At 30.4% G+C, this 15,827-nt stretch overlaps 1 protein-coding gene across 2 annotated transcripts in view; it reads left to right on the forward strand.

Annotated features, from left to right (window-relative positions):
- Window positions 1–15,827, forward strand: part of LOC111149399 (sucrase-isomaltase) — a 93,864-nt gene that overhangs the window by 27,647 nt on the left and 50,390 nt on the right. For both annotated transcript variants that reach the window (XM_022506437.1, XM_022506428.1), the window contains exons 16-23: window positions 2,772–2,888; window positions 4,832–4,986; window positions 5,894–5,978; window positions 6,762–6,818; window positions 8,363–8,487; window positions 10,126–10,214; window positions 13,343–13,392; window positions 14,123–14,293. In XM_022506437.1, the coding sequence (XP_022362145.1) occupies window positions 2,772–2,888; window positions 4,832–4,986; window positions 5,894–5,978; window positions 6,762–6,818; window positions 8,363–8,487; window positions 10,126–10,214; window positions 13,343–13,392; window positions 14,123–14,293 (849 nt within the window). The remainder of the gene's footprint in view (window positions 1–2,771; window positions 2,889–4,831; window positions 4,987–5,893; window positions 5,979–6,761; window positions 6,819–8,362; window positions 8,488–10,125; window positions 10,215–13,342; window positions 13,393–14,122; window positions 14,294–15,827) is intronic.

Consider the following 15,827-nt stretch of genomic DNA (forward strand, 5'->3'; position numbering starts at 1 on the left):
TGTAAAATGTGTTAGGAAATTACAGTGATCACTTATTCTTTCTTTCGTATACACAAAACAAAATGAAAACCAAAAACCAACCGAACAAAAACCACAACAAAAACTTCACACATCCACACACACACAGAGACTCTTGACTTTGGAAATTAAAAAACACATTATCAAATGATTTGTGAGTCAAAAAATAAACTGAATGGAAATGGGGGGGGGAATCCTTGGAACCGAATGCTCACAATTATGCTTCATATCAAAACTGTGGGATATCTGCTTAGATTAAAAACAAAGATATGCTGAATATTAATGAGTAAAGTGAATTAAGAAAATGGAAAAAAGAAAAACAGAATAAACCTAAAGAAAGAAATAGGCAATTAAAATAAGAGAAGAGATTAAGGCCATGAAAACAAAGTTTCTAGAGAAAAATTAACAAAATGAAATTACAAAGGCGATTTGAAAATTTAAATAAAATAGAGCATTTTCAGTAGTTTTGTCTGAAAAAGAAGAAAAACATAAGCAATCTTATAATGTATTTTAAGATAAGGTGTTATTTATTATAGCAAGTAATTAATATAAAATATCTAGGAGTAAATATTAAAACTAAATGTAAGATTTTTTAAAGAAAATTTTAAATAACTAAATAAATATATGTCATGTTCATAGATAATAAGACTTAGCATATTATAAATACACATTTTCCCCAAACTATATCCAGGTTCAGTGATATTCCAATTTAAACTATAAAGTGAATTTGGGGAGCATCAAAGATTACTTAAACTTCATTTGGAAGACAATGCAAGTAGAAAAGAGCATAAGGATTTACCCTATCTGATAAAGTAGTCATAAACACAATGATATTTGTCTCTGTATATTCAAATAGAATAATATGGCAAAATAAGATACAGGCCCATGCATTAATGAAATACAATTACTGATAGCACTATCACTATAGATCATTGAGGAAGTATCAAATATTCATATGAAAAATTGATTACCCATTTAAAAAGAAACGGGTCCATGCCTCACACCCTACACAAAAATCAGTCTCAGATGGATTAAAGACTTATGTGTGAAAAGTAAACCTTAGATATATTAGAAGAAAATATGAATAATTCTGTGATGTTAGGTTAGGGGAATAATTTCTTAAACAGATCACAGAAGGCACAAATAATAAAGAAACAAATTTGACTACAACAAAGTGAAAAAAAAAATTTGTTCATTAAAAGACTATTTTAGGGGTACCTGGGTGGCTGAGTGGTTTAGAGCTTCTGCCTTTAGCTTAGGTCATGATCCCAGGGTCCTGGGATAGAGCCACCCATCAGGCATCAGGCTCTCTGCTCAGCAGGGAGCCTGCCTCCCCCCAGCCCGGCTCTCTGCCTACTTGTTATCTCTGTCTGTCAAATAAATAAATAAAATCTTTTATAAAGTTATTTTAAATAGACAGTAAATGAATAATACTCAATTTAAAATACCTACTAGAAACCTGTAGAAGGTAAAAACAATAGAAAATTAGGAAAGGATATAAATAGGTAATTCTGTAGGAAGAGAAACCCATATGGACTCAGTAAAAATATGAAAAAGTTCTCAACTTCCATAGTAATCAGAGGAATGCAAGTAAAAAGTTTGGGAAAAAAATATATATTTTTTAAAGTCTGAAAATAACAGTAATTGGGAAGAAACGGAATAATGGAAATTTTCATGTACTGTCATTGTGTTTACAAATGGTTACAACCAGTTTTGATTAAACAATGTGTATTTCCAATAAGCCAAGAAAATAATCTTGAAAATATTTATATATATAATACCATAGAAGAATAGTTAAGTTTTTTTTTTTTAATATTCACAAAGAAACCTATATATAAAACTTAACAGGAGCATTTTTCATAGTTATGAGATCCTATATTATAGGGAACTAGATGTTTACATTTAACACAAGTGAATCTCATAAAAATAATGTTTTGAGAAAAAAATGAAATGCTGTGTCATTCATACAATATGCCATTTACATAAAGTTAATAAATATATAACATAATACTATATATTGTTTATGGGTACTTACATACTATTTAGGAAAAAAAATAAATGTTTGTAAAAATTTAAATGAATATAAACAACCAAATTGAGAATAGTAGTTTTTGGGGCGCCTGAGTGGGTCAGTGAGTTAAGCCTCTGCCTTAGGCTCGGGTCATGTTCTCAGGGTCCTGCTCAGCAGGGAGCCTGCTTCCCCCTCTCTCTCTGCCTGGCTCTCTGCCTACTTGTGATCTCTCTCTCTCTGTCAAATAAATAAACAAAATATTAAAAAAAAAAAAAAGAAAAGAATAGTAGTTTTTTTGGAGGGTTCTTGAAGGAAGAAGAATGAAATTTTATATGACTGCATGTTAGGCAACATTTTTTACTATTTTACTATTATAGTAATATATTATAAAAGAAAAAAAATCATGGGGTGATTCATTGATTAAGAAATAACACATTTTAATAATATAATTTCACATTGTATATTGAGTTAACAATGATTAGATCAAAGGAAGAAAGTACATAAGACTAACAATGTATAAAGAGGCAATGAAAAAAAGTGTAAAATAATGTAAAAAAAAGTGTAAAATAATTCCATAACAAAAATGGAAAATATAAAAGTATGTTAAGGAGGAATACATGAAGATAGTCAAACAAAAAGATTGCTAAATAATGTAAATTAATCTGTTGAGGCATAAAATGTGATGCTCTGGGCAAATTTGAGTCTCTTTACCCTATGAATAATAGATATATTTGTTACTTAGGTTGGAGCGGACATCTGTGGGTTTGTGGCTAATACCACAGAAGAGCTTTGCAGAAGGTGGATGCAACTTGGGGCATTTTATCCATTTTCCAGGAACCATAATGGTGATATATATGAGGTAAATGCCTCTTGTTCTCCATGTTTTTAAATAAGACCTAATTCTAGTTTTAGCAATGTACTTAAATTTATATCCATAGAAGATATAGTCTGAAAGTTTGCAGCATAAAGAAGAGTTAGAAGTCCTCTTCTCAAGGCATATGTTTTATGTATTAAAAAATGGTGAAATAAGGAAATCATGAAAGGGAATGATGTCACACCATAAATATTTTATTTAAGCCTAAAGCATTTACAAGTGTGTTACATCACTTTAAAATAATTTAATATTAAAATTAAGCCAAAACTTTTTTGAGTCCTGATTCTAACAATTTAAGTTCCAAGTAACTTTCATAAAAAATATAATGTAATATTAAGGATTTCCAGCTTTTGTTCTATTAAAGAAACACAAGAAATTCAAGAGACTTGAAAAGTAGTTTGAGTGCAGAATCGTTGTATAATAAATAAAACTGAACTGATATGTTGGGAAAAATTAAACTAACATGCATCTGAACTAGTGGGAGCAGAAGTACAAGGACATTCTGAGCTGTTCTACTACCCCTATGAATTCGGCATGTTCTGGGCTCTCAGAGACATATTTCTCAGAGGAAATGAGGAAATTAGGTGAAACCATTAAATCGATTAAGTGCATGTTGGTTGAGAAATTATTCACTGTTCACACACTGGTTACATATAGAGGCATTAATTCTGTTTGAGAAGAGTTTTGATTAAACAATGGGCAGAGCTCTACCTGGAAGGAGGCATAACAGAACAGTAGTAAAAGGTATAAATTGGGGATTAGTCTTTTCCTAATCCACCTGAATGGTGCTTTCAAGAAATTTGTGCTCATGGAAAATGCTGATATGAATTACATTACACTGTGTGTTCATTTAAGTCTCCCAAAAGCAGATGCCAAGACAAATATGTTAGAGATTTATTGGTGAAATACTTGTGAAAGGATAAAGGGGAGGGAGCAGGAAAAAATGAAGAAAGCCTTCATATCACAATCTGAATCTGATGAAGATGAAGGCAAGGAAGGAGGGTTTTCAGGGAGAATAACATACTGCAGCCCAATTCTAAGGGTTTTCACTCAGTGGTGGTGAGTCCTCAAGGCAAAGTTGAGCATTGGAAATGTCCTGTATATTTCAGGAATGGGTCTGAATAGTACCCCACCATGCTCATTGATTAGCTACAGGCAACCAAAGGGAAATATCTTCAGGATAAAATGATGATGAATCCAGGGAGGCAGGAGATGGTACCTTCAGTTAATTTTGCTACCCATTGAGGGAGATCCACTGATCCAGCTTGGGCTCAGCAGGAAGGCTGTGCTTCAAGTTACAAGCCTTTGTGCTGGCCAGGCAGCCTGTTCCCTGTATCTCTGGGCCAGTAGACTACGTACCTGGGCTTTTTCTTCTAATGGCAACAACAAGGCACAAGGCAGCAAGTCCCCAGGCAATCACATTTTAAGCCTTTACATGAATGTGTCACATGTACTAAGATTCCACTGCGCGGAGTATATCATTCACTTGAGCACAAAGTTAAGAGGTGGGGAAGTACACTCCACCTTTAGTGGTAGCAACTGCAGAATTACACAGTGAAGGTTGTGTGTACAAGGGAACATGAACATTGGAGGCAATAATTCAATCTACCACAAATAATATAGATAAAAAATTCTTTGTTAAAATATATCTTCATCTCTAACTATAGGTAACTATATGTAAATGAAAAATGTAAAATGTAAATGAAAGATGTCTAGTATAAAAGAGTTTAATTAAAACATACATCCAAATGAAAACATAAAAAATAAAAATACTTATATACTTTGGTGAAGAAAGTGGAACAATTTCAAATTTTTATAAACAAGCTAAAATATATGCGATTTGCTTTTCAAATAGATTAAATGCATCTCCTTCAATTTTCATTCATTATTTTAGCTTTTTTATTTCAATGTCTCTTTTTATTCCATAGCATCAGGATCCAGCATTTTTTGGGCAGAATTCTCTTTTGGTTAATTCATCAAGGCATTATTTGAATATTCGCTATACATTATTACCTTTCCTCTATACTCTGTTTTACAAAGCCCATATGTTTGGAGAAACTGTAGCAAGGCCAGTTCTTCATGAGTGAGTACCATGCTGAGGAATTTTAATTTTTCAAACTATTTTCAGATATATATTGAAAAATTAATGGAGAGTAATTATGATGTCAAATAGATTTGACAAATTATGATGTCAAATAGAGAGTAATTATGATGTCAAATGATTTATATAAAGCATTTGGTGAACTATGGAATGATGCAGTAAATAAATATAATTAATTTAATGATTGGAGAAGATTAAACTAGAAATGTGGGAATTGAATAGAACTTAGGCTGTATTAAGGAAATTATATTAGTATGCTTTAACACGCAGTTACTGAAGACATGTTAAGTATGTATTGTCAAAATCATCTAACTGTAGATCAAGAGTATGGTATTGTTACAGAGCAATTAATTGTTTTTGTCTTTGTATATCTTGAGCAAATCAGGACCTTTCCCCAAGAAATGACTTGAAGACCCTTTCAAATCAGGTTAAAACAGGAATTTATAATGAAAAATTTAAAGGGAAGAAAGTAGAATATGAAAGATTTCTGGTACTTTACAAATTTATCTTAGAGAAATTGTATTAAACAGAATACTTATTTATTATAAATAATAAGTAACCTTGTCAAATAAATAAAATCTTTAAAAAAAATAAGTAACCTTATCATCTCTGATAAATTTTTTTGAGCCCAGTTGAACTAATTTCCTCCCCTTTTCCCTCCTTTTTTCTCTCTTTCCCTTCCTTCCTTCCTTACTTCTTTCTTGAGTGTCAGATGAACTATAAGGATATAAGAACCATAGTTCAAAATGAGATGTGAAACGAGTAAAATTAAAGCTAATAATCATTCCCATGAAAAAACTGAAATGATAAACCAAACAGAGAATTTGGATAAACTTATTTTTTATCTTTATATTGTAAATTGTCATTACAAAGCAAATTGTCATTTTAGGTTTTATGAGGATATGAATACCTGGAGTGAGGACACTCAGTTCTTATGGGGCCCCGCATTACTTATTACTCCTGTCTTGAAAGAGGTAGGTTTTACAATTTTAATTAATTTATTGCTTTTAAAGGATACCTTGTAACCAAATTCACACAAAATTATAAAAAAGACTTAGTAATAAATGTTACTCTACCTGACTGTTTCAAACTGATAAATGTTGAATTCTAAAATGTAGAAGAAATTCTGAAAAATTATAAAAATGTTAAGTAGATATATGTTTTTCAAATATATAATATGTAATTGCAGAGAAGAAAATTATGTAAAATTAATATTCTTCTAAAAAAGAAAGCTTTATTTATGGAACCAAAATCAATCTTATAGTAATAACAATGAATTCTCATTTTATTAGACATAGACATATCTCAATAGACATTGAAGTTTTGTTAAATTGTAAATAAAGGGGAACTGGAAAGCCAGCTGATCATATGAAAATATTAAATATTAAGTATTAAAAATATAATAGAGTGAGATTTTTGGGTTTTACCTATTATTTAGGAGTCTCTAAAGCCCATGGAAATATACAGAAATGAATGTGTACACATTTGCAATTACCATGTAGATTATAACAATACAAATGCTTTTTTTAATTTGCTACTTAAATTAATTTCAACTTCACTTTTGATGTGATTTATATTATTATATAAAACTAGTAAAATAGCCTTTTGATTATTATTTATAGGAAGTATTGTAGTGGAAGAGTACAAAGGAAGCTTTTTTCTTAACTATTAAAACCCAATTTACTATTTGATATGAGACTTTTCTGATAAGTATTAAAGAAATAAAAAGAAATAAAAATTATCTTGCTTTATTTTAGGGAGCCGATACAGTGAGTGCATACATCCCTAATGCTACTTGGTATGATTATGAAACTGTAAGTAACCTTAATATAGTAATAGACTGACAAGTATTATACTGTCAAACATCTTTATGTGGAAACTTAATTCCCAACACATAGCATATCTGTTTTCAGCATTTTTGTTATCATTATAAAAAAAAGAATAATTCCAATTTGAATAATCTGCAAAATTTGTGCAGGTATACATGTTTTGTTGCATATGAGCAAGTATATGTTTCTTGCATGTGATTAATATAAAGTTACATTCTTTAGTATAAAGTTATATTACTCATTTTTAAATTGTGGAAATAAAACTCAGGAGTGATTTTAGGAAGGAGTGATGACTTATTTTGATGTTTTTCCTACTTTGTATATTTATCTTATTGGCAGAAGAATTGAGTATTGAGCTAGTGGTAACCAATTTTTTTTTTTTTTTATATGGCACATTCAAATGTTTGGGAAAGATTTTCATTTCAACCTTGAAAAGACAACATTGTAACATTCATATGCAACATATTTTTTTATTGACTAAGACCTTTGAGAAGTATTTATTTTAAAAGGCATTATTTTGCATATCACTTATATTTTTATAGAAACAATGATTTTTATTTTATTTTATTTTACTTTTAAAAAAATATTTTATTTGGGCACCTGGGTGGATTAGTCATTAAGCATCTGCCTTCAGCACTGGTCATGATCCCAGAGTCCTGGGATCAAGCCCACATCCGGCTCCTAGCTCCACGGAAAGCCTGCATCTCCTTGTCCCACTCCCCCTGCTTGTATTTCCTTTCTTGTTGTGTTTCTCCTTGTCAAATAAATAAATAAAATATTTTCAAAAATATTTTATTTATTTATTCAAGAGAGAAAATGAAAGGGAGAGAGAGAGAGAGCAGGAGTAGGGAGAGAGGCAGAGGGAGAGGGAGAAGTAGACTCCCGGCTGAGCAGGGATGCCAACTCGGGGCTTGATTCCGGGACCCTGAGATCATGACCTGAGCCAGAGGCAGATGCTTAACCCTCTGAGCCACCCCGATGCCCTGAAACAATGATTTTTAAAAGCTTTTTAAAGGGGCTCCTGGGTGGCTCAGGGGGTTAAAGCCTCTGCCTTCAGCCCTGGTCATGATCCCAGGGCCCTGGGATTGAGCTCCACATTGGTCTCTCTGCTCAGCAGGGAGCCTGCTTCCTCCTCTCTCTGCCTGCCTCTCTGCCTACTTGTGATCTTTATCTGTCAAATAAATGAATAACATCTTTAAAAGCTTTTTAAAGATACACTTAATTTTAAACCAAAACAAAGAATAAAAACAGGACTAATTAAGAATGTTAATTATTGTAAAGAGGAAATTGATTTGTCTAAATTGATTTTTAATTTTTTTGAAAAAGTGAATCTATTTTTCTCCTGCTTTGTTCAGTAAACTGAAAAATAAGAATTTTTTTCAAAGTTAGAAAAGAGCATATTAATATTCATTTAGATGACATGAATTTCTCACAGTAAAAATTATTTCTATATGTAAAATTGAATTCTTATGAAATGGGATTAATGTCTTCACTAATATTAAAAAATCTTTTTAACTTCCAAATATTAGGGTGCAAAGAGGCCATGGAAAAAACAGCAAGTTAATATGTACCTTCCAGGAGACAAAATAGGATTACATCTTAGAGGAGGTTATATTATCCCCATTCAACAACCTGATGTAACTACAACTGCAAGGTAAAATGAAAAATCATTAACTGAAATCTGAAATATAATTCAAGTTTTAATTAATATTTTATTTAGAATCAAAGATTACTGTTTAGTTTTTTCACCAGAAGATATTTGATGTATGAAGGGGATTCTTAAATATAATCATGTATAAAAATATTCAAATTAGGTAGCATTATTACAAATTCTTTTATTTAAAAAATGAAAGTAATTAGATCATAATTTTTTGGTATGCCAAAAATGTGCTGACATTCTCTATAGGACATATATAATTAAAGTTAGTTGCTCATTCTTAATAAAAATATGAAAAAGTAAAGTAAGTTACATAATTGTTGATAGTGTCAGTTATATACTTGGATTATCAATACATAAATGTCACAATGTTTTTCTTTCTGCTAAAATGTTTTACTTTAAATGATAAATGAAGTGGATAATTTTGTTTAGGGAAAGAATGAGACAGAAACTAAATTGTTCAGTAGGAATAACTTGCAGAAATATTTAGGAGAAAAGAGGAAACTTGAAAATTCTTGTGCTCCATCTAGCAGCATTCATTCTGGGTACAAGAGCACAGAAGTGGTTATATTGAATGCACAAATTCCCCCATATTCTGTTAACACCCCAAGGGATAGTTATATTCTATTTCTTATCCTGCTGTGTTTTCTTCATAACATTAAGAATATATGGAATTATATTGTGTACTTTATCGTGTATGTAATGTGTCCACTCCCTTTATAAACTCCATTAAAGGAGGGACTTGGCTTTTTCCTGCTGTACTCCCCAAGCCAATAGTAAATGTCCGGCCCATGATATGCTCTCTATTTTCGCTAAATATTTATTGAAGGAACAAATACATGAATGAATGAATGTGTGCTAGTAACTTCATTATTTTGGCATTATATAATTGATTATTTTCAGACTGTAACTGTTCTGTGACTGTGTTCTCCAAAAAATTAGTTATATTCTGGAGCTGTATTGAACCAGAGCAGCATATACTTTGGTGAGCATGCAGGATGGAATATATTCTATATAGAGCAGTTGCCTGGACTCAACTGCTCTATATAGAATATATTCTATATAGAGAGAATATATTCTATATATCTGCCTCAGGCTCTTCCTAGATTTAAAAACCTACAGGAACAGAGAAAATTGTATTCATCATGTCTCATTTCTCATAATAGAATTAGCCTCATCTGTAAGGTTAATAGATACTCTACTAAGCAGTAAAATGTGTTTATATTGTACCTTTCTCTATTATGTATATAAGATGTAGCCTTGATAAATTGCAAGGTAGAGTTAATTGAGATGTGCAAATATATGTTAAATGTATTCTGCATTCATAAAGTATATTTAAATTTTCTTGCTTGAATTGAAATATCATTATACTGTTTCAATTTTGTTGGTATCTTGCCTCCAAGAAGTTCCACATTATATTTATTAAATTTATTTCTTTCATTTATTTTATAAGTATATAAATTATTTCTTTCATGGAAAAATAATAAATATAGACATGAATTTCATTGATATCAATATTATCACATGAATGCAGGACATCTACAGATCTGCTGGGTTGAAATTGACTTATTTGTAAGATATTTTACTATTATAAATTTATTTTGAATTACATATACGCCCAAACTTATTTAACAGCCGAAAGAAGCCTCTAGGACTTATAGTTGCATTAGATGAAGATAACACAGCAAAAGGAGACTTTTTCTGGGATGATGGAGAAACGAAAAGTAAGTTTCAATGTGATAGACTTTTAAAAGGTTCATTTTGATGATGGGACAATTTGCCTTTTTACTGATATAACATTGCATCTATTTAAAAAATGTCACAAGTTTTATTTTTTAATTCCTATTTTTATCTATCTTAAGTATTAGGTTACTTTGTGAAATTAAAATCATTATTTAAATTATAAATATTGAATGACAATATTTTTGTAGGTTCATTGTAAAAGTTTTTGACATGTATAGATATCTTTATTAGATTCTTTTAATTAGAGTAGTTAATAAATTCACAAATATGCAAATTTTATCATATTTTCAACTCTCTTAAGTGATTGTAGTAGTTAAAAACTAAAATTTTATTACTGTAAAAAAAACCCTAACATTTAAAATTTTGTTTAATTAATGTTAAAATAATTAAATTATTATTTACTTTAATTAATAGTGTACTTAATTTTATTTCATAAGCCCCAAATTTGAGGATTCAGTACCCAGGAGAATAAAAAAAGCCATTTTTTTTCTAATATGTAATTATGCCATACTAAATTTATCTGTTTAGATTTAGTTAATTAAAATTACCCTCATAAATTTGTTAGGTTTTTTTAAACCTATTTTTTTAATAGAAGATTCTTAGGTATTTGTTTTGTATTTGTATGTACAAAAAATTATAGGTTAGTTTATATTTTAGCTCACTACTTCTCAGATGTACTAAAGACTATCCCGTATGTCTTTGTATGTGTATGGAACATCTAAATATCTCTAAACTCACTTCAAGAAATAGTCTATGCATTGGTGTGCCCTCCAATAAATTGAAAATATGGAATCTATTAAAAAATTCATGTTTTTAAAGGCTTATTTGTGAAAATATAGATCACCATGATATATCCGCTTCACCTACAGTCTTCCCTTGTCAGTTGATTTCATCTCTCCAAAATGCCAAAAACTTTATTTGGCCATTTTTTCTCACAGCCTAGGAATTTCTCTTAGTTCTACCTTCACCTGGGTTCTCTTGTCAGTTCATCACTGTCATTACTATCTTTCATTTTAATACTTATAATAGCTCCTTGACTGGTCCGTCTGTAGTTCTTGTTGAACCCCTTTTACATTCTATTTACAATCCAGTAGGTGCAGTAATCCTTTTATTTATTTATTTATTTATTTAAAAATTTATTTATTTTTATTAATATATAATGTATTATTTATGTCAGGGGTACAGGTCTGTGATTCATCATTCTTACACAGTTCCCAGCACTCACCATAGTACATACGATCCCCAATGTCCATCACACAGCCACCCCATCTACTTCAGCAACCCTCAGTTTGTTTCCTGACATAAAGTTATCTTATTGTTTGTCTCCCTCTCTCCTTTTGTCTTATTTCATGGAGTAATCCTTTTAAAATATGATTCAAATCACTACACTTCTGCTCAAAACCTTCTAATTATTTTATATTTTATTCAGTTAGAAGTCATAGTCTTTACCAGGACCTAGACCACTCACCATGATCTGTATTTTTGCATGTATGTGTGCACACACACATTTATCCACTACTGCTCTCCTTTTCTCATTTTACTCTAACACCGGCCTTCTTGCTCTGTTTCAAATACCTTAGAACCTGAGCATACTGGGGTGAGCTTTTCCATGAGAATATGTTCCAAACATTTATCACACAGAGGTTCCTTAAGATTGGATTCCTGCTGAATTAAATTATTTGTGATCATCAATTCAAGAATGCTGTTGAGATCATACTTGCATTGATAGCATGTGGGGCTTGATTTTAAGGTTATTCTTATTCCTCAAATTATATAAATATACCCAAATATATTTCTTTCTATATAAAAAATATATATTGATAATTTACTTTCATCTAGGAAAATGTTTAAAAATATGGAGATACGATTAATCAGTGATCAAATATGGTATTTCTATAGTTATGTGCTTTGAAAAGTTAAAATCAAAATTTTCTAAACAATCAATCTGTAAGTAAACAAATGAACAGTAAAATGACCTTCAATTCATGGTATGATTTTTATTTCATTAATTAGGATTAAAATTTTAGGCAAATTAATATTGTTGAAAATATATATATAAATTCTCAGATTCCTTTTACTTTTTTCACTGTCTTTCAAATTATTTTAGCCATAATCTTCAGTTTCTCTGTTAAAGAAACATGTTAATAAAAAGCTCTCTTACTTAAACAGTGTAGAAAATCATTGTCTTCTTCCACTTTCCTTATTAAAGTTTATTTCTGTCTTTAACATATCTCCAGGTTCACCTTATTTCCTCTAACAATGAAAAAAATTAAAGGTGCAAAATAAAATTGTGATGTGCCATATCTTCTAAAGATAAACTTAATGTTACATGGTTTACTAGAAAGAGATAAAATATTTTTCAATAATGAATCTACAATTATGTACATTTTATTGTAAGTTTTTTTCCTCTTAATTTCCAGGAATATTTAATCCATCTTTGAAAAATTAAGCTAGGCACATATATATTCATTACCTTTACTTACTGGGATAATAAACTATTAAGATTCTTTTGCATATAAGTGTTAAAGACTTTAATTTGAAAAGATAAACTTTTTCATTTGCTTCATTAATAAACAATATTTTTTAAAATAATTTTTAAGGGGTGACTGGGTGGCTCAGTGGGTTAAGCCTCTGCCTTCAGCTCAGGTCATGATCTCAGGGTCCTTGAATCAAGTTCCGCATCAGACTATCTGCTCAGCAGGGAGTCTGCTTCCCCCCTCTCTCTCTGCTTGCCTCTCTGCCTACCTATGATCTGAATCAAATAAATTAATTTAATTAAAAATAATTTTTTAAAAAAGATTATTTATTTGAAAGAGAGAGACTACATGCGAGTATGTGCAAGTAGGGGAAAGGGCAGAAGGAGAGGGAGGAGAGAAGTGGACTCCCCACTGAGCACAGAGCCTGACCGAGGGCTCAGTCTCAGAACCCTGAGATCATGACCTGAGCTGAAGCCAAGAGTGGGACGCTTAACCAACTGAGCCACTCAGGTGCCCATTAACAGTACCTTTTATTTTAAATTTCTTAAGAGTTGCATAACCATAAAAATAGAGAAATTAGCAATAAAGAATTATATTTTGATCTGATAACTCTGTTTTTTCCCCCATTTTAGATACCATACAAAATGGCAACTACATTTTATATACTTTTTCAGTTTCTAATGTAAGTATTCTCTTTGGACACACAGCTGAACATGTATCTTGCTAATGTCTGCGTTATGCCTTTATCATGGATTTCTTTTGGAAGGATGCTTACATTTACCTTCAGATTTCAACAGAAAGAAATTAAATAAATTGTTAAATTTTAAATTTAAGTTGTTACATTATAAATACATTGTTATCTTAAATTTTTGTATTTAAATGTAATGGATAAGTTTGTGATGATGAAATTGATGCACAAAAATCTTCAAACATCTTAAATGGGTATGTCTGGTTTAAGCAGCGGGACCTAGGAAAATAATGTCAACATATTTGAAAATGCTTTACTATATCAGTCACAACAATAATTGTTATGGATTTTGAGTGAGGATGAAAAATCTACACATAAGGCTAAATTTTAATAATTAATAGCAATAGTTTTTGTAGATGTTGGATTTCTTCATATATTCTTTGTTGTCAAAGCTGTTATTCCTCATCAACATTAATGCTAGAATGAGAAGAGATATATATGAGTTGCATCATGGGTAATTCAGGTTATCTTTGAAAATAAATTTTATGACATATACACAAATAATGAAGAGTCGTTAATGAGTATATCTACATATGTTACTTAGATTTGGAGAACTGGTGGGAATGGAGGGATAGTGATTGGTTCTTTGTTTTATACCTGTATTATTTCAGGTTTTATCCATTGACCTTCTACTTAATATATATTTTTATATACTTCTTTTCAGAAAAAATTAGATATTTTATGCACACATTCATCATACCAGGAAGGAACCACTTTAGCTTTTGAGACTATAAAAATCCTTGGGTTGACAGACTCTGTTACACAAGTTACAGTGGTGGAAGATAATCAGCCAATAAAAGATCACTACAATTTTACTTATACTGCTTCTGACCAGGTAAATTAAAAATTTTAAAATATTTTAGCTGTCATATATTCTCACATTTAACATTATGTAACCATTCAGTCTCTGGTTTTGTGACATTTTTTTCTTCATATTACTTTTTCTCCCCCCTTTTGCTATTAATATTCCATTTTAGGTCATTCTCATTTCAGATATCAACATTAAAAGGACTCTTTGCTACTTCTCTTTATTTCATTTTATCTTGGATATCACTTATATACATCTTCTTAATATTTTTTTATGGTATTTCCTACCCTGAACTTGAACTTACTCACCTGTTGCATATAATAAATTTTCTAAATTCTTTAGCTTCTCGTTTAGTACTCTTTAAGATATTGATTGAATCCCTTTCTTCACTCATTCCCTCTGCTTCTCCTTTCAAGAACTATCACTATCCTTGATATATCTTGTATTTTTTTATTTGAAATTTTGTTTACACTCTTTGTTTCTAAGGAAATTGTAATTTTTGTCTCTTTTAAGTTGTGTTCCAGAGAGGCACCTGGCTGTCTCAGTAAGGAGAGCATGTAGGATCCTTGGTCTCAGGGTTGTGAGTTTGAGCCCCATGTTGGGTATAGAGATTACTTCAAAATAAAATCTCAAGATGTGTACTATGGAGGGAAAAGGAGTCTTAGGATAGGGCTTGAATTTCAGCCTTGCAATGTGTACATTTAAAGATATCAAATTAATTTATTATCTCGGTTTCCTTATCTATAAAATGTAACACTTAAATTGTTGCTTTGGGTAATAAATTACTGTACTTAAAATATAGATCACAATAATTTAAAGCATTGAAATTATTTTTATTGACTTTTTTCCCACCATTCATATATACCCTAAATTATTGCTAACATCAGCATAAATTCTAAATTACTTGAGATATAGAATATTCCCTTAAAGTATTTTTTTTTCTAATTCCTAAACCTCTGGTCCAGAGTTCTTCCATCCACAATTTTTATAAAAATATGTATTGGCTAATTATTTTTATTTAGTAAATATACTATAATTTTGTATATTCCTAGGACTATAATAATTAATTAATATAAATTAAATAATACAGGCTTATTGAGAACTTTATGACTAACAGAGATTACAAAAAGTATAAAACAAAAATCATTTTATTTGTTTTTTGCAATTTTAACTTATTTCTGTGTTTGTATTTATGCTTATGTAAGATTTACACAGACTTTAATAGATACCCCTTATTAATTCTGCTGTGCTTAGACTGATCTTTATATGAATTTTCAGTCCTGCATGTAGAGGTATGAAAGTAAGTTGATATCAAAAAGTAAGCTAATGAAGATGGAAGTCTGGGATAAATTTTGCCTATAGTACTCTCAAGGTATATAGACAACAAACTTAACTTTGCAATATCCTAATAATAAAAATCATTATGTGTTAGAATACACACACACACACACACACACGCACATACATCACACCATGTTTTGCATCATGCCATGTTATCTCCTAACTAGTCCCTCAAAGATTGTAAGTGGTGTCTCAAATTAGAGACGTAATTGAAGAAATA

Source organism: Enhydra lutris, unplaced genomic scaffold (assembly GCF_002288905.1).
Source record: "Enhydra lutris kenyoni isolate GAN:26980312 unplaced genomic scaffold, ASM228890v2 scaffoldscaffold2, whole genome shotgun sequence".
Taxonomy (NCBI): Eukaryota; Metazoa; Chordata; class Mammalia; order Carnivora; family Mustelidae; genus Enhydra; species Enhydra lutris.